Genomic DNA, 25204 nt, shown 5'->3' with positions numbered 1-25204 from the left:
GTGCTAGTGAGTGTGCTGCATGAGTGATGGGAGTGTGCTGCATTGAGCAGGGTGAGAGCTGGTGGTTTGGTGAGTATGGGATGTGATGTAAAAGGTGCATTCACTGACCTTGACCATGCATGTGAGATCATTAAACTTCTTTTGGCACTGTTGCCAGGTCCTCAGGGCCAGAATCGTGCATTGACCTCCCTTGCCATCTGCTCCCATTCCCTTTGGAAGGTTTGCCTTGAGAGCCTCTTGGCCCCGCTTGGAAACATGGCCTCACTTCTTCTGCCCACATTGGTCACTGATGCCTCCAGAGCCACATCTGTGAAACTGGAAGCCCTCTCCTTGGTCTGAGTGCTCCATATTCCTTGTTCAGATTTGCAACAACATCAATCAACAGTAGCCTTCTGTTATCCAGTGCAGCTTCCCTTTAAGAAGTAGAGGCCAGCTGGAACATGTGCTGGCCTTAGAATCAGAAAATGGTTACAGCTCAGAAGAAGGCAATTCAGCCCTTCTTGCATGTTCTTAGGCTCCTTGTTGAGCGTGCAGCAGCCAGTAGTGCAGGTCATGCTGGGCTGCATGCTGCAATCATTTAAATGACGAGGCAGCACAAAATTTGTGTGCTATCTATTACCATGGCATTGGGGGCAGGCAGTTTGCGAATAGCGACCCCCATGCCTAAAAAATAGCATGGACCAATTTCCAGCACTTAAAGTGTTAACTGTTTGCTAGGGAAAAGTTTGGCTAGGGAAAAGACCCAACAGGACATTGTGAAAGTAATAAATGAGCACTTTGCATCTTTGTTCACAAGGAAGAGGATGATGTGAAGGTTACACTAAGAGGAGAGTAAAATTAATGGACAGGATAATAATAGGTAGAGAAGCTGTACTAGCTGACAATTGAAATTTAATGCAGAAATGTGTGAAGTGATACATTTTGGTAGGAAGAATGAGAAAAGGCAATATGAACTAAATGGTAAAATTTTCCAGTGGGTGTAAGAACAGAGTGACCTGGAATGTATGTACCAAAATCTTTCAAGGTGGCAGGACAAGTTGAGAAGGCAGTTAAAATGCATATGGGATCTTTGGCTTTATTAATAGAGGAATAGGATACAAAGGCAAGGAAGTTGGGCTCTGCCTTTATAAATCACTGGTTAGACCTCTTCTGGAGTACTGTGTTCGATTTTAGGAAGGATGTCAAGGCCTTGGCGAAGGTACAGAAAAGATTCACTAGAATGCTACCAGGGACGAGAGACTGGAGAAGCTGGGGTTGTTCTCTTTACAGCAAGGAAAATTAAGAGGAGATTTGATAGAGGTGTTCAAAATCATGAATGGTTTTGACAGAGTAAATAAAGAGAAACTGTTTCCGGTGGCAGAAGGGTCAGTAACCAGAGGACACAGATTTAAGGTGATTGGCAAAAGAACAGAAGCAACCTGAGGGAACTTTTTTTTAAACACTGAGTTGTGATCTGGAATGTATTGTCTGAAATGGTGGTGGAAGCAGATTCAAGAAAGCATCATGCAAAAGAGAATTGGATAATTACTGGAAGGGAAAAAATACAGGGCAATGGGGAAAGAGCAGGAGATTCAAAGATAATTGAATAGCTCTACCAAGAGCAAACACAGGCACTATGGGCCAAATGGCCTCCTTCTGTGCTGTCCTTATGATTTTACGCACGTGATCCTCACGTGTGTTATTGGTGGGGACCATTGGAAGATCTACCTTAGCAATCCATAAAAGGTTGCAACAAACTGATACATTTTCTTATTTTGCAATTGTTATTGATGTAGTTATTCTAACATCCATGCCAACCGCAATGTGGTTTATGTCAAAGCTTACAACAAAATGGAGACATTAATAGGTGGAAAATTGGCACAGCGTGTCTTCAATTTCTAAATAGCTTTGCTTCTGTTATCACACATTTGTAAAATTAGTCCTATTAATTCTTAGCTTGTTACTAGCAATTATGGAACATTATGTTTATAATAACTTGGTTCTTCTTTTCCTCCAGATTTAATTAATTTTGCAGCAGTTACAAGCCTGAAATGTACTTCCTATATAGCTTTATGCTTTGTATTCTTTTTAATTTGCAAATAAAACTAATGTGACACACTGAGAAAATGCTACACATGCTTACTGCTTTCTTTTTTCTTTATAACATAAATTAATAGCTTTAATAGAATTTCAAGTATTACTTAGAAATTTTGATGAATTTAGTTCATTCCTGTAAATGATAGGCATAAGATATCTAGTTTCTTGGGCCTATCTCTAAGTATAGTCTAAAGGGAAGAAATCATGAAACTTATTGCCTGCTTTACCCATGGACACAGAATCAGGGCTAGCATGTTTTGGGCCTATCTCCATCATGCACTTGTACCTAGCAGAGTTCTGTGCCAGTAATAGAGTCTCATGGAATCTCATCGTTTCTTTCCTTAAGAAAGAAAGAAGACTTGCATTTATATAGTGCCTTTCATGTACCCAGGACATCCAAAAGCATTTTACAGCCAATAAAGTGCAGTCAGTGTTGTAATGCAGGAAACGTATCAGCCAATTTATGCACAGCAAATATTCACAAATGACAATTTGATAAAGGGCAGATGACCTGTTTTAAGATGTTGGTTGAGGGATAAATATTGGCTAGGAGATCAGGGAGAAGTCCCCTGCTCTTCTTCAAAATAGTGCCACGGGATATTTTCCATCCATCTGAGATTGTCATTTAAGCATATAAATGACTTTCCCAAAATGTGCATACAATGTCTAAGAATCTGTACAACCATTTTCAAAACAGAGCCTGAACGCTATCAATAATTGTTATTTTTTTATAGTGTAAAAGGAAGTTCTAATTCCTGGCACAATGATGCTGCTGATTTTTGTGTAATAATTGTGCTGTACCAGAGACTAGTAAAATTCTCATGTTTAGGTCTCCTATCCTCACCACCCGCCAGTGGTTAGCACCGCAGCCTCACAGCTCCAGCGACCCGGGTTCAATTCTGGGTACTGCCTGTGTGGAGTTTGCAAGTTCTCCCTGTGTCTGCGTGGGTTTTCTCCGGGTGCTCCGGTTTCCTCCCACAAGCCAAAAGACCTGCAGGTTGGCAGGTAAATTGGCCATTATAAATTGCCCCTAGTATAGGTAGGTGGTAGGGAAATGTAGGAACAGGTGGGGATGTGGTAGGAATATGGGATTAGTGTAGGATTAGTATAAATGGGTGGTTGATGGTCGGCACAGACTCGGTGGGCCGAAGGGCCTGTTTCAGTGCTGTATCTCTAAACTAAACTAAACTAAACAGATCTACTACCCTGTAAGTTGTGGCATTAATAAAGGCCTGTGAGAAGGTTATGTCTCTGCCCCATCTAACTATGAATAGTGAATTATGTGAAGAGAATATATTGGTGTGGGGGGGGGAGGGGGCAAAACATGAAGAGCAAATGAGTGGGCAAATACATGGCAGATGCTGTATAATGTGGATAAATGTGAGGTTATCCACTTTGGTGGCAAAAACAAAGGCAGATTATTATCTGAATGGCGATAGGTTGGGAGAGGGGGAGGTGCAGTGAGACCTGGGTGTCCTTGTGCACCAGTCGCTGAAAGTAAGCATGCAGGTGCAGCAGGCAGTTAAGAAGGTAAATGGTATGTTGGCCTTCATAGCGAGAGGATTCGAGTACAGGAGCAAGGATGTCTTGCTGCAATTATACAAGGCTTTGGTGAGACCACATCTGGAGTATTGTGTGCAGTTTTGGTCTTCTTATCTGAGGAAGGATGTTCTTGCTATGGAGGGAGTGCAGCGAAGGTTCACCAGACTGATTCCTGGAACGGCAGGACTGACGTATGAAGAGAGATTGGGTGGATTAGGCTTGTATTCACTAGAGTTTAGAAGAATGAGAGGGGATCTCATAGAAACCTTCAAAATTCTAACAGGACTGGACAGACTAGATGTAGGAAGGATATTCCCGATGGCGGGGGAGTGCAGGACCAGGAGTCACAGTCTAAGGATAAGGGATAAGCCATTTAGGACTGAGATGAGGAGGGATTTCTTCACCCAGAGAGTGGTGAACCTGTGGAATAGTTGAGGCCAAATCATTAAATATATTCAAGAAAGAGTTAGATATAGTTATTAGGGCTAAAGGGATCCTGGGATACGGGGAGAAAGCGGGAACAGGGTACTGAGTTTGGATGATCAGCCATGATCGTATTGAATGGTGATGCAGGCTCGAAGGGCCAAATGGCCTACACCTGCTCCTATTTTCTATGTTTATATGAGAAGAAACAGGGATAAAAATACACAAGGTAATAAGGGGAAACTTATTCAAAAGTTTAAAAACAACTGATTAAAAAAAAAACATATTCTTCATGATTTCTTTACTGGGCAATGGGGGAATGCTAATTATTTCATTGGGCTCGGTTAGCTCAGTTGGCTAGACGGCTAGATGCAGAAAGACGCTGTGGTAGTTCATGGAGGCCTGCCTCCTCGCCTTCCACATGCTTGCGGAGAGGTGACCCTCAAGCTATACATTACCAACTGTCTCTCTTTAATAGGGAGAAATGATATGGTCCTTTGGGACTACAGCTAGAACAACAACAATTTCCCCTCATGTGGGTAGCACCTCATTTGTTGCTTCCAGCTTCAGAAATAGCAAGTAAATGATGGCCCCAATTGGCTACCCAATGCATGATAAGTCTTCATTTAAAAATAGTTTTTTATAGGTGGCTTGCTTTTGCACAAATATTTGAGGATATTGTAAAGGCTTATAATTACATAATCTTTCAAGTTGTGTTAATTTGTAAAATCATGTATATTTTGCTTCAATCTCAAAGAAGTATTTTATTCTAAATGACAGCGAAAGCCTTTGGCACAATGATTGGTCCTTGAGCCTCACTCTATGAATACTACTGATTTCCCTTCAGTATTTTCAATGTCCTTTACCAGCCTTGTCACCTCAGAAGCACGATGTTGCCAGACTAGGGCCAGTGCAGCAGTACAGACACACCATTCCCAACTTCCTAATTTTTCCAACATCATGTCGTAATAAACCCAATTCTTTATCATCTTTTCTTACAGCTTGATATGGTTATTTAAAAATATTTACAAACAAATGTGTCATAGAGTTATACAGCACAGAAACAAGCCCTTCGACCCATCGTGTCCAGGCCGGCCATCAAGCACCTCACTATTATAATCCCATTTTCCAGCACGTAGCCCATAGCCTTGTATGCTATGGCATTTCAAGTACTCATCTAAATACTTCTTAAATGTTGTGGAGACTCCTGGCCCAAAATCACATAGACTGGAAATCCCAGGAGTTAAGCTGGGATGACACCTGCCAGTGACCTCCACCACTGAGTATGCAGGGTCTGTGGTCACCTAATTTAAATATTGTCAGCAGGCTTGCAACTACAACATTCAGGTGCATTTTGTCTACCGGCATGCCTCAGGATAAATGCAACCTACATGCCTGGCCTGGAGGAGTAGGGGGCTGGCGGTATTTTGCTGCATGCCCCCATGATGCACTTAAATGTGACCCCACAACCCCTATTTTGAAGGAGGACACATAACACTAAATAATTAGCAGTCCTCTGAGATTTTTGGCCACAGTCTTTGACCTGAAACTCCGTGGTAGACCCCACAGCCAATACGGAAAAGGTCAATATGGCTCTTCCCTCACGGCATACCAATGTTAAAAGGTGCGCTAGGCCTCTGAGAGGCCATGACTACAGGAAACATCAACATAGAAGGTCCCATTCTGGCCTGCCATAGCCCCATTTTACCTTCTCTGCAGTCCTTGTTGGGGCAGACAGAGTATCTGTAACAAACAAATGCAACTGGAATCCCTCATATAAAGCTGGGATTAGGTGTTTCTGCATTGTGGCCTAGTCTTATGGTACTTCTGTTGCATTCCCACTGGTGGCCAGTTGGTGAAGGATATTACTGGAGCCAATCTTTACTCAGTCTAACATTTACTTACAGAGTAAAATATTACAAACATACACCTCCTAGCTCAACTACACCCCAGTTTCAGTGAGTCTCTCTTTATATCTGCTTAAGTGCAACCCCAATTAATGTCCTCCACCTGCATTAAACACAATTGATATACAATCCCTTCTTAAGGGCAATTAGGGATGGACAATAAATGCTGTCTTAGCCACCGACGCCCACATCCCATGAACGCATAAAAAAATACTTACTGTGTCCTTATTCATACCAGGTTCTGTTTACCCATTACCCTTGTGCTTGCTGACCTACGTTGACTCCCAGTGAGGCAACACCTCGACTTTTAAATTCTAATCCTCATTTTCAAATCCCTCCATGGCCTCGCCCCTCCCTATCTCTGTAATCTCCACCATCCTACAACCCTCTCAGATATCTGCACTCACCCAATTCTAGCCTAATGAGTATCCCAATTTTAATTGCTCCACCATGGTTGGTTGTGCCTTCAGCTGCCTAGGCCCTAAGCTCTGGAATTCCCTCACTAAACCTCTCTCTGCCTCTCTCTCCACCTTTAAGATGTTCTTTAAAACCTACCTCTTTGACCAAGCCTTTGGCCATTTGCCCTAATATCTTCTTCTGTGGCTTGGTGGCAGGTTTTGCTTTTTAACACTAATGTGAAGCACCTTGGGATGTTTTATTACATTAAAGGTGCTATATAAATACAAGTTGTTGTTATAAAAACAAAAATTGCTGGAAATGCTCAGCAAGTCTATGCAGAGAGAAATAGATTTAACATTTCAGGTCTGTAACCTTTCATCAGCATGCACAAGTTGTTGCTATGTTGCATTAGAAGAACACCCGAAGGGCAAGAAATTTTGGCCCATGTATATATCCTGCAAATCACTCAAAGGCAAGCCAGAATTTATTTCAATATCAAACCCCAAATTGGATGGGATGGTTACAGAAATAGTGGGTAAAATATGGCAGTGGGATCTATTGCAGACCTCTTTTTCCCCTCCCCAAGATGCACCAGAACTATCACTGGCTACCTGTTCACTGCCAGCGCGGAGATAGAACATGGTTCTTGACCCATTACCCTTCCATCTACCCCTTTTACCACCCTTTACCAGGTGAGGCTTGGTGAGGATCACTGGGATTGAGCCTAGGAAAGCACTAAAGTTTTCTAATGGAGAAAGAAAGCTTATTCCTGGTTCCCTATCATTCATTTCACCTCAACCTCTCATCTCCTGAAAGCCTCAGTCACAATTGAAGCTTTTTGTAGAAGTAAGCTGGGGTAATGAGCGAAAGTGCCATTCCAACCCTGATGGGGAAGGTTAAGGTAAATCCAGTCCATAATCTCAGTTTTGGACTGTAGTTGTGATCTTTAGATGCAAACCTAGTCTATGGCTTTAAGGATACTGATCTAAGATGGCACATCCAGCTAATAACTACTTACAAGTTGCTGAGGGCAGTTTATAACTGTTGGTAAATTTCAGGCTTCTCAGGTCTTAAGCTTTCTTTTTTTTAAATTGTTTTGTACTTATAACAATGTGTGACATATGATGAATGCATAGTCTTTCTATGTAAGTAGATGTATGTTTATATGAATAAAATAAATATGTTTTGTGTTGTAGTATCACTGATGCAGGCGTAAGATTCTTTTTGGATGGACCTTCAGCTTCAAAGCTCAGAGAATTAAATCTGAGCAACTGCATCTATATTACTGATTTATCATTGATGAAAATTGCACAGAGGTATGAAAATACATTTTTTTGGTTTATCAATATGAATAACAACTCCGTTTCTATTTACCAGTGTAGAAAATTGATAAATTTGTGCATTTAACATATATGATTTGCAGGAACTTGGTTTTTACATACAAAAGCTAAGAAACTAGTCAATAACTGCATTACAATCATTTTGTAACATTTTCGCGACTCTATTATGGCTTGAAAAATATTAAGGTTGATCTGGCTCTTGGAATTTTTTGGTTCAATCCATATTAAGGGGTTCTTAATCATCAATCTGGAGAGTATCTGAGAGGGGTAGTGCCTCTGAAAAGGGGGGACGTGTCATACTCTTCAGAGTAGTTCACATTTCATTGGTTCTTATCGCACTCAGCTCTCATCTGTGGCTCCAAGTAATTATTTGCAAGCAAAAGCAGCTACATCCTGGTAAACTGTCACGTCAGGCCGGCAAGACCAGGTGATGGTAGCCGATGTGTCTTCCCATCGGTGAGTTAGGAATTGCTTATCTTTGCATGAGATGTCTTACTCGGCGGAGTGGGCGAAAGAGTTCATGACGAATTCCAACGGCCATAAGGGTGATTAAGCAAAGCATTGTTAAGTGCTAAGAGTATTTTCAGGCATTCAAGTTACCAAGGTCATCCACTGCATCCAGAATCATCTCCAGCCATCTCGAATTTGTCTTCCACTCGATTTAGATGTGCCTGGATGAGAGAGTGAGTTTGCAACTCTCCCACAACATTATCTATTTCATGTGTAAGTCATGATATCACCCACCAATTCATTCATCATTCATCATACAGCCTTCAGGTCATGTGGCATTGGGGAAGATTTTTTAAATTCATTCATGGGATGTGGGCGTCACTGGCTATGCCAGCTTTTATTGCCTGTCCCTAATTGCCCTTGAGAAGGTGGTGGTGAGCTGCTTTCTTGAACCGCTGCAGTCCATGTGAGTTAGGTACACCCACGGTGCTGTTAAGAAAGGAGTCCCAGGATTTTGACCCAGCGACAGTGAAGGAACAGCGATATAGTTCCAAGTCAGGATGGTGTGTGACTTGGACGGGAACTTCCAGGTGGTGATGTTCCCATGCATCTTTCAAGGTGGCAGAGGTCACGGGTTTGGAAGCTGCTGTCTAAGGAGCCTTGGTGCGTTGCTGCAGTGCATCTTGTAGATGGTACACACTGCTGCCACTGTGCATCGGTGGTGGAGGAAGTGAATGTTTGCGGATGGTGTGCCAATAAAGCGGGCTGCTTTGTTCTGGATGGTGTCGAGCTTCTTGAGTGTTGTTCGAGCTGCACCCATCCAGGCGTGGAGAGTATTTCATCACACTCCTGACTTGTGCCTTGCAGATGGTGGACAGGCTTTGGATAGTCAGGAGGTGAGTTACTCGCTGCAGGATTCCTAGCCTCTGACCTGCCACAGTATTTATAAGACTACTCCAGTTCAGTTTCTGGTCAATGGTAGCCCCTAGGATGTTGATAGTGGGAGATTCAGCGATGGTAATGCCATTGAATGTCAAGGGGAGATGGTTCGATTCTCTCTTGTTGGAGATGGTCATTGACTGCAGAGAGTTTTCCCCCTGATTCCCATTGATTCCAGTTTTGCTCGGGCTCCTTGATGCCATACTCGGTCAAATGCTGCCTTGATGTCATGGGCAGTCACTCTCACCTCACCTCTTGAGTTCAGCTCTTTTGTCCATGTTTGAACCAAGCCTGTAATGAGGTCAGGAGCTGACCTGTGGCCCTGGTGGAACCCAAACTGAGCATCACTGAGCAGGTTTTTGCTAAGCAAGTGCTGCTTGATGGCACTGTTGATGACACTTTTCATCACTTTAACGATGATTGAGAGTAGACTGATGGGGCGGTAATTGGCCAGGTTGGACTTGTCCTGCTTTTTGTGTACAGGACGTATCTGGGCAATTTTCCACATTGCCGGGTAGATGACTGTGTTGTAGCTATACTGGAACAGCTTGGCTAGGGGTGTGGCAAGTTCTGGAACACAGGGTTTCAGTACTATTGCCAGAATATTGACAGGGCCCATAGCCTTTGCAGTATCCGGTGCCTTCAGTCGTTTCTAGATATCACGCGGAGTGAATCGAATTGGCTGAAGTCTGGCATCTGTGATGCTGGGGACTTCTGGAGGAGGCTGAGATGGATCATCAACTCGTCACTTCTGGCTGAAGATTGATGCAATGCTTCAGCCTTATCTTTTGCACTGATGTGCTGGCCTCCCCCATCATTGAGGATGGGGATATTTGTGGAGCCACCTCCTCCAGTCAGTTGTTTAATTGTCCACCACCATTCATGGCTGGATGTGGCAGGATGTGCAGAGCTTAGATCTGGTCCATTGGTTATGGGTTCGCTTGGCTCTGTCTATTGCATGCTGCATATGCAGTTTGGCATGCAAGTAGACCTGGGTTGTAGCTTCACCAGGTTGACACCTCAGTTTGAGGTATGCCTGGTGCTGCTCCTGGCATGCCCTCCTGCACTCTTCATTGAACCAGGGTTGGTCTCCTGGCTTGATGGTAATGGTAGATTGGGGGATATGCCGGGCCATGAGGTTACAGATTGTGGTTGAGTACAATTCTGCTGCTGCTGATGGCCCACAGCGCCTCATGGATGCCCAGTTTTGCATTGCTAGATCTGTTCTAAATCTATCCCATTTAGCACGGTGCTAGTGCCACACAACATAATGGACAGTATCCTCAATGTGAAGGCGGGACTTCATCTCCACAAGGACTGTGCGGTGGTCACTCCTACCAATACAGTCATGGACAGAAGCATCTGCGGCAGGCAGATTGGTGAGGACAAGGTCAAGTATGCTTTTCCCTTGTGTTGGTTCTCTCATCACCTGCCGCAGACCCAGTCTAGCAGCTATTTCCTTTAGTACTCGGCCAGCTCGGTTAGTAATGGTGCTACCGAGCTACTCTTGGTGATGGACATTGAAGTCCCCCACCCAGAGTACATTTTGTGCCCTTGCCACCCTCAGTGCTTCCTCCAAATGGTGTTCAACATGGAGGAGTACTGAGTCATCATCTGAGGGAGGGCAGTAGGTGGTAATCAGTAGGAGTTTACCTTGCCCATGTTTGACCTGATGCCGTGAGACTTCATGCGGTCCAAAGTCGAACTTAAGGACTCCCAGGGCAACTCCCTCCCTACTGTAGACCACTGTCCCGCCACCTCTGGTGGGTCTGTCCTGCCGGTGGGACAGGACATACACAGGGATAGTGATGGCAGTGTATGGGACATTGTCTGTAAGGTATGATTCCGTGAGTATGACTATGTCAGGCTTGACTAGTCTGTGGGACAGCTCTCCCAACTTTGGCACAAGTCCCCAGATGTTAGTAAGGAGGACTTTGCAGGGTCGACAGGGCTGGATTTGCCGTTGTCGTTTCCGATGCCTAGGTCGATGCCGGGTGGTCCATCCGGTTTCATTCCTTTTTATTGACTTCGTCGCGGTTAGGTACAACTGAATGGCTTGCTAGGCCATTTCAGAGGGCATGTAAGAGTTAACCACATTGCTTGGGTCTGGAGTCACATGTAGGCCAGACCAGGTAAGGACAGCAGATTTCCTTCCCTGAAGGACATTAGTGAACCAGATGGGTTTTTACAACAATCGCCATCATTAGATTAACTTTTAATTTCAGATTTATTAATTACATTCAAATTCCACCTTCTGCTGTGGTGGGATTCGAACCCATGTCGCTAGATCTGGGTCTCTGGGTTACTAGTCCAGTGATAATACCACTACGCCACCGCCTCCCCTGTGACAAAGCAGCAGGTAAGAATACACTGAAGCTGTAGCCGCAACTCTGCACACAGGCAGCTCAGACTATGGGATCGTCTTTCACCGGATTTAAGCAGTGGCGGAATTATAAAATGGTTACAGCATAGAAGGAGGCCATTCGGCCTGTTGACTCCACGTTGGCTCTCTGTGAGAGCAATTCACCTAGTCACACTCCTCCGCTCCTTCCCTTTAGCCCCACAAATTCTCTGGAGCATTAATTCAGGCCTCTGGGTTACTAGTCCATTCGCATTACCACTATGCTACCGACCGCCTAAATATTTAACTATTTAATAGATGTCTAGCCTAAGCTGAAGCAGCATATTATTACAATGTCTGGATATACTTCAAAGAACAACCTTGAAAGGATCTACTGCATTTAAGCTATTTAGCTTACAGGTCAATTTCTGTTCGGTTTGCATTAAATTGGCTAGGAAAAGCATTTGAAATGTCAACATTGTAAATTTTTTGTTTCATTTGTAATTACTTGCCCTCAAGTTGCTGTCCTTTCCTTTAAAAGGTGACAAGCCAACTACAGTAAAGAGGTAGCTTCAATATTTAAAATAAATTGCTTTCATGCTTGCTATTTGAAATCATTGAACCCAAGATCAGTCTGTCATTTGCTTAATATAACCCAACAAATGGTGCTAAATCAGACAAAAGTGCATGTCCAAAATGTAGATTATGGAAACTCCAGTATATTTTAGTTACATCAACAGCTGCCATTGTTTGAATAAGTGTATTTGCACTGGAAATAGCCTTACAACAGTTTGAAAATTAGTGTGCTACAAATTGATACTGGTATAAAATAACTTTATATGAAAGTAGAAGCATTAGTTACCACCATTGTTCTGGCTGAAAGGCCAGATAAAAAGCATTTTCAAACCCAAAGGCAGCACCATCTGAAAAGGTACTGTTTCATCTTTATGTTGTTTCTGGTTCCCAGATGTTAGAAAGAATCACACTTTAAACCTGGAAAAGGCTGGAGTCAGTCTTGTTTAATTCAGCACAATGCTTTGAGCTGTGGAACATGGTTGAACTGGTTTCTGTGTTACATATAACATGACTTCTCAGTGCAGCCGTGAATGTGGCCCCTACTGGAACACTTACACATAACAACTAGCTCCCAGCTAATTAGTTCCTAATACTTTACAGATAGTATAACAATATGTACATATATATCCCTCTTTAAAACATAATGCCCCTATATCAATATAACTGTCAATATAAATAAAAAAAAGATTATCATCCGACTTGTGGAAATAATCTGAACCCCTTTTTAGGGTCTTTTATAGTGTGTATTCTTTTTTAAAAATTATTCGCAGTATCACTTGGGTCATAAGACATTGTGCCTCCATCTTATAGATTTGGTATTTGTTGCTCCAGTGGTGAGTTGGCATGCTGAACAGGCGATGTTGTGTCACTTGTTGGTGATGTTGTTAATGTTGTCTCGCTGGATAGTGATGTTTCCGGTGTTTTTGAAGGTCTTTTCTGTTGTTCCAGCTCAGGTGTAGGTCGAATATGGATTCTGTTCCTTCTCATTTGGTTACCAGTTTCGGTCCCAATGATACATGACCTTGGAGTCTCAGCTTCACTAAGAACTTTTGCTGGGCTCCAGGTTTTCATTATTGGATCCTGTATGTGTACAGTTTGTCCTTTCAACACCTCAGGTAGGGATTTAGCATATTTGTTGAAGTGTTGCTCTCTTACCTGTGCTTCAGTGAGTTGTTGTCTCACTTCCTCCTGGTCACTTGAAGGATGTATTTTGCTTGGCAGAGTTGTCTTATATTTTCTTCCATTTAACAGCTCTGTAGGTGATTTCATGTCAGCCTTGAGAGGTGTGGATCGGAGTGACAATAAGGCCAGGTTTGGGTCTTCCTTCGTCTCAAGGCATTTCACACAAGTGTTCTTTTGACCGTCTGGACGTGTCTTTCTATAAATCTGTGTCCCCGTGGGTAGTGTAGTGATGAGGTGAAGGTGTTGAATCCATACTGGTCAGTGAATTCCTTAAATTCTCTGGATATAAATTGGATGCCATTGTGACATGTTAACCTTTCAGGAATCCCTTGCTCAGTGAACAGAACTCGTACTGCTGAGATTATTGTTGTGGCTCTCAAATCATTCATCTTCTGAATAAAAGGGAATTTTGAGTAGTAGTCTGCAACTATGAGATACCATTCTTGATTACGTGTGATTAAATTGACTCCTACAGTATGCCATAGTCTGGGTAGTACTTCATAGAGTACTTCAGTACTTCAGCATAGAAACAGGCCCTTCGGCCCACCACGTCCATGCCAACCATAATGCCTATCTTTTCTAATCCCACCTGCCTGCATTAATTCTATATCCCTCTATGCCTTGCTCATTCAAGTACCTGTCCAGATGCCTCTTAAATGTTGCTACTGTTCTTGCTTCCGCCACCTCCTCATGCAGCTCATTCCAGATATCCACTATTATTTGTGTGAAAAATTTACCCCTTTGATCCCCTTTAAACCTCCTCCCTCTCACCTTAAATCTATGCCCTCTAGTTTTAGTCACCCCTACCATGGGAAACAGACTCTGGCTATCTACGCCATCTATGCCTCTCATAATTTTATATACCTCTATCATGTCCCCTCTCAGCCTCCTTCACTCCAGTGAAAACAGACCCAGCCTATCCAATCTCTCTTTATAACTCAAGCCCTCCAAACCAGGCAACATCCTTGTGAATCTTTTCTGCACCCTCTCTAGCTTAATCACATCTTTCCTGTAGTGCAGCGACCAGAACTGCACACAGTACTCCAAATGCGGCCTAACCAACATTATGTACAACTGTAACATGACGTCCCATCTCTTATACTCAATGTCTCTGCTAATGAAGGCAAGCATGACATATGCCTTCTTCACCACCCTGTCTACCTGTTTGCCACTTTCAGGGAACTATGTACTTGCACCCCAAGGCGTCTCTGCTCAAGAACACTCCCCAGGGCCCTGCCATTCATTATATATGTCCTGCCCTGGTTTAACATCCCAAAAACGCATCACTTCACACTTGTCTGCGTTAAATTCCATTAGCCACTCCCTTGCCCACTTTCCCAGTTGATCTATATCCTGTTGTAACCTTAGACAACCTTCTTCACTGTCCACTATACCACCAATTTTGGTGTCATCTGCAAACTTACTAATCATGCCCCTTACATTCACATCCAAGTCATGAATATATATGACAAACAACAGAGGGCCCAGCACCGATCCCTGCGGCACACCACTGGTCACTGGCCTCCAATCTGAAAAACAACCCTCCACTACCACCCTCTGCCTCCTATCACCAAGCCAATTTTGTCTCCAATTTGCTAGCTCACCCTGGATCCCATGCGTTCGAACCTTCTGGACCAGCCTACCATGCGGGACCTTGTCAAAGGCCTTGCTAAAGTCCATGTAGACAACGTCCATCAATCCTCTTGGTCACCTCCTCGAAAAACTCAATCAAATTCATGAGACATGATTTCCCATGCACGAAGCCATGCTGACTATCCCTAATCAGACCATGCCTTTCCAGAAGCATATAAATCCTGTCTCTCAGAATCCCTTCCAATAATTTTCCCCGCACTGATGTAAGGCTCACCGGCCTGTAGTTCCCTGGCTTATTCCTGCTGCCCTTCTTAAATAAAGGCACAACATTATCTATCCTCCAGTCTTCCGGTACCTCACCCGTGGCTAACTATGATACAAAATCTCTGCCAGGCCCCCAGCAATCTCCTCCCTTGCTTCCCATAGCATCCTAGGATACACCTGGTCAGGCCCTGGGGATTTACCCACCTTAATGCGCTTCAAAACCTCCAACACCTCCTCCTTTGTAATGTTGATATGCTCCAGGATATCACTGTTCCCTCCCTTGAACTCACTAGCTTCCATGACCTTCTCCACAGTAAATACGGACGAGAAATATTCATTTAAGACCTCGCCCATTTCCCATGGCTCCACACATAGATTGCCACACTGATCCTTAAGGGGACCCACTCTATCTCCAGCTACCCTTTTAGTCTTAATATACTTATAGAATCTTTTAGGATTCTCCTTTATATTATCTGCCAGAGAAATCTCATGGCCCCTTTTCGCCCTCCTAATTTCCTTCTTAAGTGTACTCCTACATCCCCTATACTCCTCGAGGGACTCGCTCGATCCCAGCTGCCTATACCTGACATATGCCTGCTTCTTTGACCTGACCAAACCCTCAATATCCCTTGTCAACCAAGGGTCCCTAAACTTGCCAGCCTTGCCCTTCCATCTAACAGGAACATGCTGGCAATGAACTCTTCCTATCTCACTTTTAAAAGCCTCCCACTTGTCAGACGTCCCTTTACCTGTAAACAGCCTCTCCCATTCAACTTTTGAGAGTTCCTGTCTGATGCCATCGAAATTAGCCTTCCCCCAATTTAGGACTTCAACCTGAGGACCAGTCCTATCCTTTTCCATAACTATCTTGAAGCTAATAGAGTTATCGTCACTGGTCCCAAAGTACTCCCCCACTGACACATCAACCACCTGCCCATCCTCATTTCCTAACAGGAGGTCAAGTGTAGCCCCTTCTCTAGTAGGGCCATCCACATACTGCTTCAGAAAACTATCCTGGACACACTTAACAAATTCTTCCCCATCTGATCCCTTAGCACTAAGGCAGTCCCAGTCAATATTAGGGAAGTTAAAATCACCTACTATTACAACCCTATAATTCCTACACTTATCTGTGATTTCCCTACATATATGCTCCTCCACTTCCCTCTGACTATTGGGGGGCCGATAGTATAATCCCATCAAAGTGATCACCCCTTTCTTATTTCTAAGTTCTACCCATATGGCCTCGCTGGACATTCCCCCCAGGATATCCTCTCTAAGTACTGCCGTGATGTCCTCCCTAATCAATAGTGAAACTCCCCCTCCTCTCTTACCTCCACCTCTGTCACGCCGGAAGGATTGGTACCCCGGAACATTGAGCTGCCAGTCCTGCCCATCCCTCAACTACGTTTCCGTAATAGCTATAGTATCACAATCCCATGTACCGATCCATGCTCTGAGTTCATCTGCCTTACCTGTAAGACTTCTTGCATTAAAGTAAATGCAGTTTAGCCTACCAGACCTTCCACGCTCCCTGTCCTGCCCCTTACCGGCCTGCCTACTGGACTTGCTTGCTTTAACCTCTACATTTGCCTCAACTATCTCATCTGAGAGACTACTACTTTGGGTCCCACCCCCCTGCAAGACTAGTTTAAACCCTCCCGAGTAGTACTAGCAAACCTCCCCGCAAGAATATTGATCCCCCTCCAGTTTAGATGCAACCCGTCCTTCTTGTACGGGTCACCTCTGCACCAGAAGAGATCCCAATGGTCCAGGCAGCTGAACCCCTCCCGCCTACACTAGCTCTTCAGCCACGCATTCATTTGCCTAATCCTCCTATTCCTACCCTCACTAGCACGTGGCACAGGGAGTAATCCTGAGATTACAACCCTAGAGGTCATGCTTTTTAACCTTCTGCCTAACTTCCTATATTCACTTTTCAGCACCTCATCTCTCTTCCTGCCTATGTCGTTAGTACCAATATGGACCACGACCTCTGGCTGCTCACCCTCCCCTCATCTCCTCTTTCTGTTGTGAGTTTCTGTACTTTGGCATACAGTGCATGTAGTCATCATATTTTCATTATCTTTGTGTATGCCTATCCAGTACACAGCTGATTTGGCTCTAAGCTTACACCTCTCCATTCCCATATGGCTTTCGTGTATCTTTTAGAGAAGTTTTTCCAGCGTTGTTTTGGGTATGATTATTCTGGATCCAGCAAGCAGAACACAATCTTCTAGTGAGATGTCCTCTCTGATAGACCAGTACTGCCGTATTGCTGGCTGTGTGTGCTGCATCCTATCAGGCCATCACTTGCTGAGATAGCATCTGTAACTCCTCGTCTTTAGTGGTCTCACCTCGAATTTGACTCACTTTCGGCGGTGTTACGTTCACTAGGTGAAGAATCTTTATGCCTAGATCTTCTATCTCATGTTTCTCCTGTGGTGACAACTGAGATAGGGTGTCTGCCAGTACCATTTCTCTTCCTGGCTTATATTTCAGTGTGAAATCATAACTCTGAAACCTCAAGAGTAACCTCTGCAGTCTTGCTGGTGTTTTACATAGATTTTTCTTGTAGATCTGCTCCAGTGGACGATGATCACTCTCCACTGTGAACTTCCTCCCATAGAGATAAGTGTGGAACTTCTCATATCCATACACGATTGCCAAAAGCTCTCTCTCTAATGTGGTCATATCTTGTCTCATCTGATGTCAGAGCTTTGGACGCAAATGCTATTGGCTTTCCCTCTTGTACCAGGGCTGTTCCCAGTCCTTTTGTGAAAGCTTCTACTTGTAGAGTGACAAATTTCTTTCTGTCCGAGTACGACAGACTGGTCTCCTTGAATACTACCTTTTTGAGTTTGTTGAAACTCCTGTCATGTGACTCTGACCAGTGGTACTCTACATCTTCTTTCATCAGCTCCTGCAGGTTTGCCGTGTGTTCCAACATGTGCGGAATAAAGCAGCTCATGTATTGTATCAAATCAAGGAAACCCCTCAACTCTCTCTTATCTCTTGGGCTTCCATCCCCGAGATGGCTGAGATTCTTTCAGGGCTCGGCTTAACTCCATCAGGTGTGTACACCATTCCGAAGAACTAGCATTCTGTCACTTTCACAATGCATTTGTCTGCGTTTAGCTTAATCCCAACTTTCCTAGTTCTCTCCATGGCTTCATGTAGATAGTTGTCATGATCTTTTCCATCTATACCATATATTTGGATATCATCAGCTTTGCCACCTGCTTCTTTGCATCCCCTGCATGTCTTGTCTACTTTCTGTTGGAACACATCCTGGCTCACTTTGAGGCCAAAGGGTAGACGCAGGAATTTGCACCATCCAAAGGGTGTGTTGAATGTTGTCAACAGTGAAGATTCTATGTCTCGCTTCAGATTCCAGTCGCCATTTCTGGCATTAAGCTTGCTGAAAACTTTTGCCCCTGCCAATGCTGGTGTGATTTCTTTTAGTATTGGAAAAGCGTGTTGATCCCTCTTTATTGCTTGGTTAAGATCTTTGGGATCTAAGCAAATTTCTTAGACGTTCATTTGGCTTCTCTCTCACCGCAATGGAATTTACCCAATCTGTAGGCTCTGTGACTCTGGCGATCACCTTCTTTTCTTCCATTTCTCAGAGCTCTCTTTCAAGCTTTCCTTTTAGTTCTGCTGGTACTTTACATGGGGGAAAAATCATTGGTTTCATCGCTGGGTCAACAGTGATGTGATACTCAAAATCTTCGAAGCATCCACCCGTCTCATCAAAACACTCTGGGTACATTTGTACCAAATCGTCTTTGCTTCATATCGGAGGGCGCTTTTCAATGGGTGTACTATCTTCAACCCTCAGTGTTGCCTTCTTCACCTCATGGTTTACTGAGATAACCTGCAGCCCTTCACAACTGCTCAACCCCAGGATAGCTGGATCATCTGTTTCTGTGATGCAGAACATACAGATAACATCTTTTCCTTTTTTTGTCCCTCTGATTTGGGTTGTTCCTAGCTGTTGAATCTCAGTTCCCCCATATGCTGTTAGCATGACATCGTTTGGTTTCAGAGCACCTTCCCTTGGATAACCATTTTTCACCAAATTTTCAGGAAAGATCTGCTGGTATAGTCCAAGTCGGATGATGTTACTCTGCGCTCCAGTATCAATCTTCACCTTCAGATTTATCATTGTGGGCTTATTTCTCAGCCTCCTGATCTGAATCGTTGTGTGAATTTCTTTTCTCTGGGAACTGTCATTTCGTGCAATTCTATGGTTCCTATGTCTGTCATGTTCTCAAACCCATCTGGCTCTGAAGACTCATCTACCACTTTCTTGCCTTGTTCTGCACGTCTTTTCCCAGTGATTGATCTTTTTGCAAGCTCTGCAGATTGAACCATAATTTGGGTCACTTTTCTCAATCTGGTGCCCTAAACTTTGTCTGTTTCATCTATCTTGGCCAGTTTACCACAACTGATGAGGATCCCATTACAGTAGTTGAACAAGTGTAAAGAAGACAAAGGTAACATCGCTTACCATTGGCATGTGGAATGTACAAACCCTCATGGACTATACCAGAGCAGACAGGCCAGAGAGACGAACAGCCCTGGTTGGGAGAGAACTTGCCAGATACAACAATCACATAGCAGCATTAAATGAGACTCAACTGAATGATGAAGAGCCACTTACAGAAGCTGGAGCTGGATACACCTTCTTTTGGAGTGGTTGCAGTAGAGAAGAGCATCATGAAGTAGGAGTAAAGTTTGCCATCAAGTCCAACCTAGTTCCCAAACAGACCAGCCTCCCAAAAGGCACAAACGACCGACTCATGTTACAGTAACTTTCCCTCATAGGGGAGAATCATGTCACCATTGTCAGTGCTTATGCACCTATGATGCAAATCCTGAAAAGGTGAAAGATAAATTTTATGAAGAGCTAGAATCTTTGATTGCTGTCCTGCCAGGGGAGGCAGTGGTGCAGTGGTAATGTCACTGAACTACTAATCCAGAGTGTCATGGCCAAGGTGGGAGGAGTGCACCGGTTAACCGAGAAAGTAAAAAAAGGATTTTTAGATCAGAGCTCTATTACAGACAAAAGAAAACACCAGGGTAGATTACTTGCCCACCCCTGAAAAAATAGCAGATAAGACACGCTGCACCAAACTTGCACACAGTCCAATCTCCAAGCACATGCAGGTAGGATCTTTAGAATCTTCCAGAATTAGCTGTCTTCAAGCGGCATTGAAAAGTAATTTAGGAGGCCTTTCTGAAACAAGATGAATTGACACACTGCACTTCACACAGTCTTTTAAGGAATTGCGAGAAAACGAGCTGGGTTGTAGTCTTCTGTTCTTTCTTGGAATTCTCTCCTTCTTCTGTCCCTTTTTGACATTTCAGCAGCACTGACTTTTTTAAAACATTCAGCAAGAATCTGGTCTCTTCCTCCAGAAAGTAAAATACACACACATTGACTGACAACCAGAAAGCTTGACAGTTTTCTGCCCACCCAGATGTTCTCTGTTACTACTGGGCCTGTCCAATCAAAGGAGTGCTTGTCAATTTTCTGCCCCTGTTGCCAGGGTTTCTGCTCATCTTTAACTCGAATCATGTGACCAACAGCAACACTGTTGCCAATCCGGCCTTCACTGTCCCCTTGATTAAAAAACATTTATTTAGCTTAACTATAAATTCCTTTTGAAAAAAAAAATATTTTTACCAAATAGAGTCACCTTTGTAACAACTCCATCTTCAGAGGAATGAAACGCCATTTTTAAAATGTGTTTCATTACAAAGTGTGGGGAAAAATAGAAAACACAGTTTCACAGTCATACTCATTCACTCTCTTCATTCAAATAACTCGAACAATGTTAGATTCTTGATAAAGCATCTGCTATAACATTATTTTTACCCACAATGTGGATAATCTTCAAGCAATAAGGTTGTAACAGTAAACTCCACTGGAATAGTCTGGCATTTTGATTTTTAAATTTTTCAACGAAGACGAGGGGGTTATGATCAGTCTCTGCCAGTGTCTCTCTGTAGTCATGGCGGACATAGACTTCAAAATGTTTAAGAGCCAATAATAGACCGAAGGCTTCTTTTTCCACTGTGGAATATCTTTTTTGATGTCGATTTAGCTTTTTGGAAAAGTATTGCACTGGCCTTTCTATGCCCATTTCATCATCTTATAACAGGACTGCACCAACCCCAGGTCACTAGCATCAATTGCTACCTTGAAGGGCTTAGGGAAATGTGGAGCAGCCAACACTGGTTCATTAATCAAAATGACTTTCAGCCTCTCAAAGGATGCTTGGCACTCCCCTGGCCACACCAGCTTTTTTTTTGTGTAGTAAATCTATCAGTGGAGCAGGTATGGTACTGAAATTTGGTACAATCTTTCAGTAGAAACCACACATCCCCAAAAACCTCATGATTTCTTCCTTAGTCTTAGGGGTAGGAAACTCCACCAATGCTTATATTTTAGCAGTTCTTGGTAACACTTATCCTTGCCCTACTACATGCCCGAGTTAGGTCACTCTCACTTTTGCGAATTCGCTTTTGGCAAGGTTTATTACTGAATAAGCAGATTGTAAATTTTTGAACAGAGTTTCTAGTTGTTCTAAGTGGTCCTTCCAAGTGTCACTATAGACCAGCACATCATCAAGGCCAACTACACAATTAGGAACACTGGCTACCACTTGGTTCATTAGTCTTTGAAAGGTTGCTGGGGCATTGTTTTAGCCCAAATGGCATCACTCAGCATTGGAAAAGACAGTCTGGTGTGACAAAAGCCATTATTTCTTTAGCTCGGTGTGTTAAAGGAACTTGCCAGTATCCCTTTAACAAATCTATTTTTGTAAGAACCATGGCACTGCCCACTCTGTCAATGCAATCTTCCAAGCGAGGGATTGGGTAGGAGGCTGCCTTTGCTACTGCATTAAAGTCTTCTCGTTGGTTTGCATCTAAGTATGAAAGCATAGTGTCCAATCTCCCTCGCAATTCAGTATTAGTTAACCAGATAGTAGGAGGTTCAGTTTGAGAATTGTCTAGGCCTCCTTCTGCCTCATCCTCACTATCCCTTTCATCCTTCACTGTCCCTACTACCTGATATACTTGTGCTTGCTTATCTTCCTCCTGGCGATAATATTGTTTTAGCATATTGATATGACACAGCCGATTCTTTTTCCAGCAATCTGGGGTATCAATCAAATAATGTACTTCACCAATTCTCTTGACCATTTTATATGGACCAATGAACCGTGCATTTAATGGTTCACCCTGTAAAGGCATCAATACCAACACTTCACCCCCTGGCCAAACGTTCGGGTCTTAGCATGCTTGTCTGCCCATTTTTTCATAGTAGTTTGGGAAACTTTAAGATGTTCCTGAGCCACTTTGCAGGCTCTCATAAGCCATTCCCAGAATGCAGATACATAATCTAGCACAGAGGATTCATCCCTCTGTCCCAAAAATCTTTTTAAAATTAATTTTAGAGGACCTCTTATCTCATTTCCATAAACTAATTCAAAAGGACTAAAACCTGTAGATTCATTAGGTGAATCCCTTGTGGCAAACAAAAGTAATTCAAGCCCTTCATCCCAATCATGGGGATTTTTTTTATTTGTTCATGGAATGTGGGCATCACTGGCTAGGCCAGCATTTATTGCCCATTTCTAACTGCCCTTGAGAAGTTGGCGGTGAGCTGCCTTCTTGAACTGCTGCAGTCCATGTGGGGTAGTTATACCTACAGTGCTGTTAGGAAGAGAGTTCCAGGATTTTGACCCAGCGACAGTGAAGGAATGGCGATATATAGTCAGGATGGTGTGTGGCTTAGAGGGGAACTTGCGGGTGGTGGTGTTCCCATGCATCTGCTGCCCTTGCCTTACTAGGTGTTAGAGGTTGCGGGTTTGGAAGGTGCTGTCTAAGGAGCCTTGGTGTGTTGCTGCAGTGCAACTTGTAGATGGTACATACTGCAGCCACTGTGCGTCAGTGGTGGAGGGAGTGAATGTTTGTGGATGGGGTGCCAATCAAGTTGCTTTGTCCTGGATGGTGTCGAGCTTTTTGAGTGTTGTTGGAACTGCACCCACACTGATGGGGAGTGGGGAGAAGGTAAGTTTATCAGTGCGGGGTGGGGGAGGGGTGGTGAACGGGGTCAAAGTAACATCATGGATGTAGGGGATGGTGGGATGGGTTGGAGTTTAAAGTTTATGCAGTTTGAGGGGGGTGGGAAGGTTAGGTGGACAAATTAAGTGTTTTGGGGGAGGGAAATAATTAATTTAAATGTTATTGGAGGAGTAGGAGAGGGGTAGAAGAAATGTCTATTTTTACTGACTTTATCTTTAAATATTTAAATTTCACAGTAGGGCTGAAAGCCCTTTAAAATGGCATCAGCGCCTGTGCACTGGCAGTTGATGCCATTGCCAGGGACAGCCAGCCAGCCCTCTCCATGTGGGGAGAACACCCGCCCTGGCTATTTATATGAGCGCCGCATGGAAGATTGTGGCGGCTCCGTGACATACATCCGGTACGTGTGGGCCGCCGTGTCTTTTGCCTGCCGCAGATTCAGCCCACCCTCATTACAGACAAGACCAAAATCCTGCAGCGATGGGCAGAACATTTTAACAATAGGCCCTCAACAATCAATGATGAGGCAATGGCCCACTTGCCCCAAATTGAAGTCAACATTCACTTGTTGACGCTCCCAACAAAGCTGAGATCATGAAAGCAATCAGTTTCCTGTCAAACACCATGGCATCAGGGTCATATGCAATACCAAGTGAAATATACAAGACAGGAGGCACAATACTCACTGACAAACTCACCATACTATTCCAGATAATGTGGAACCAAGAAGCCATCTCTCAGGAATTCAAAGATGCATCAATTGTCCCCTTTTACAAAGGGAAGGGAAATTGTCAACCTGCGATACATCACTGGTCACAGGCTTCCAATCGCAAAAGCAACCCTCGACCATCATCGTCTGCTTCCTGCCACTAAGCCAATTTTGGATCGAATTTGCTGAATTGCCCTGGATCCCATGAGCTCTTACCTTCTTGACCAATCTCCCATGCGGGACCTTATCAAAAGCCTTACTGAAGTCCATATAGACTACACCAACTGCTTTACCCTCATCTACACACCTAGTAGAAAATTCTCCTGAACACACTTTAGAAACTCTTTCCCCTCTCTGCCCTTTATACTATTACTATCTCAGTCTACAATAGGATAAATAAAGTCCTTCATTATAACCTCTGTAATTTCCTTGCACATTTGTTCCGCTATATCTTTCCCACTACTTGGTGGCCTGTAGAATACATCCAGTAATCTAATGGTACCGCTATTGTTTCTTAGCTCTAACCAAATAGATTCTGTCCTTAATACCTCTAGGACATCTTCTCTCCCTCGCATTGTAATATTACCCTTAGACAAGACTGCCACCCCTCCTTCTTTCTTCCTCCCTATCTTTCCTGAACACCTTGTAACCAGGAATATTTAGTACCCAGTCCTATCTTTTTTTGAGCCAAGTTTCCATTATCACTAGAACAGCATATTCCCACATGGCTACCTGCACCTGCAGCTCACCAACATTCACATGTTGTGCATTCACATACATGCACAGTAAACCCATTTAGGCCTTATTGCATTTCCTGTTACTCTGACCCCACCTAATACCTAAATGTTTTGTGGGTCTCTGCTAGTACCTTACTATTTCTTACCCTAGTGCTATCAGCCTCTCCCAATTCTTTGTGCACTTTGTTTTTCCTCTCTAATGCTACCTGCTGCCTCCCATCCTCCTTCCAAATTAGTATTAAACTCTCCCCAATAGCAGGAGCAAACTGCCCCGCAAAGACATTAGTCTCAGCTCTGTTCAGGTACAAACCTTCCAGCCTGTACAGGGTTCCATCTTCCCCCAGTCCCAATCTCCAAGGAAATTAAAGCCCTCCCTCCTGCACCATCTCTCCAGCCATACATTCAACTTCTCTATCCTCCTATTTCTGTACTCACTAGTGCATGGCAGAGGGAGTAGTCCGGAGATTACTAACTTTGAGATTGCTTGCTAGTTTCTTTCTTAGCTCCCTAAACTCTGTCTGCATGAGCTCATCCCTCTTTCTACCTATATTGTTGGTACCAGTATGACCAGGACTGCTGGCTGTTTACCCTCCTCCATCAGAGTGCCCTGCAGCTGCTCAGTGACA

At 43.7% G+C, this 25204-nt stretch overlaps 1 protein-coding gene across 1 annotated transcript in view; it reads left to right on the top strand.

The window, feature by feature from the left end:
• fbxl13 (F-box and leucine-rich repeat protein 13) overlaps positions 1–25204 on the top strand; it is a 447713-nt gene that overhangs the window by 344299 nt on the left and 78210 nt on the right. The window contains exon 17 of the mRNA XM_068059249.1: positions 7544–7663. Coding sequence (XP_067915350.1) covers positions 7544–7663 — 120 coding nt within the window. The remainder of the gene's footprint in view (positions 1–7543; positions 7664–25204) is intronic.

The sequence above is a fragment of the Heterodontus francisci genome, chromosome 27 (assembly GCF_036365525.1).
Source record: "Heterodontus francisci isolate sHetFra1 chromosome 27, sHetFra1.hap1, whole genome shotgun sequence".
Lineage (NCBI taxonomy): Eukaryota > Metazoa > Chordata > Chondrichthyes > Heterodontiformes > Heterodontidae > Heterodontus > Heterodontus francisci.
This window is presented reverse-complemented; position numbering and strand designations above follow the sequence as displayed.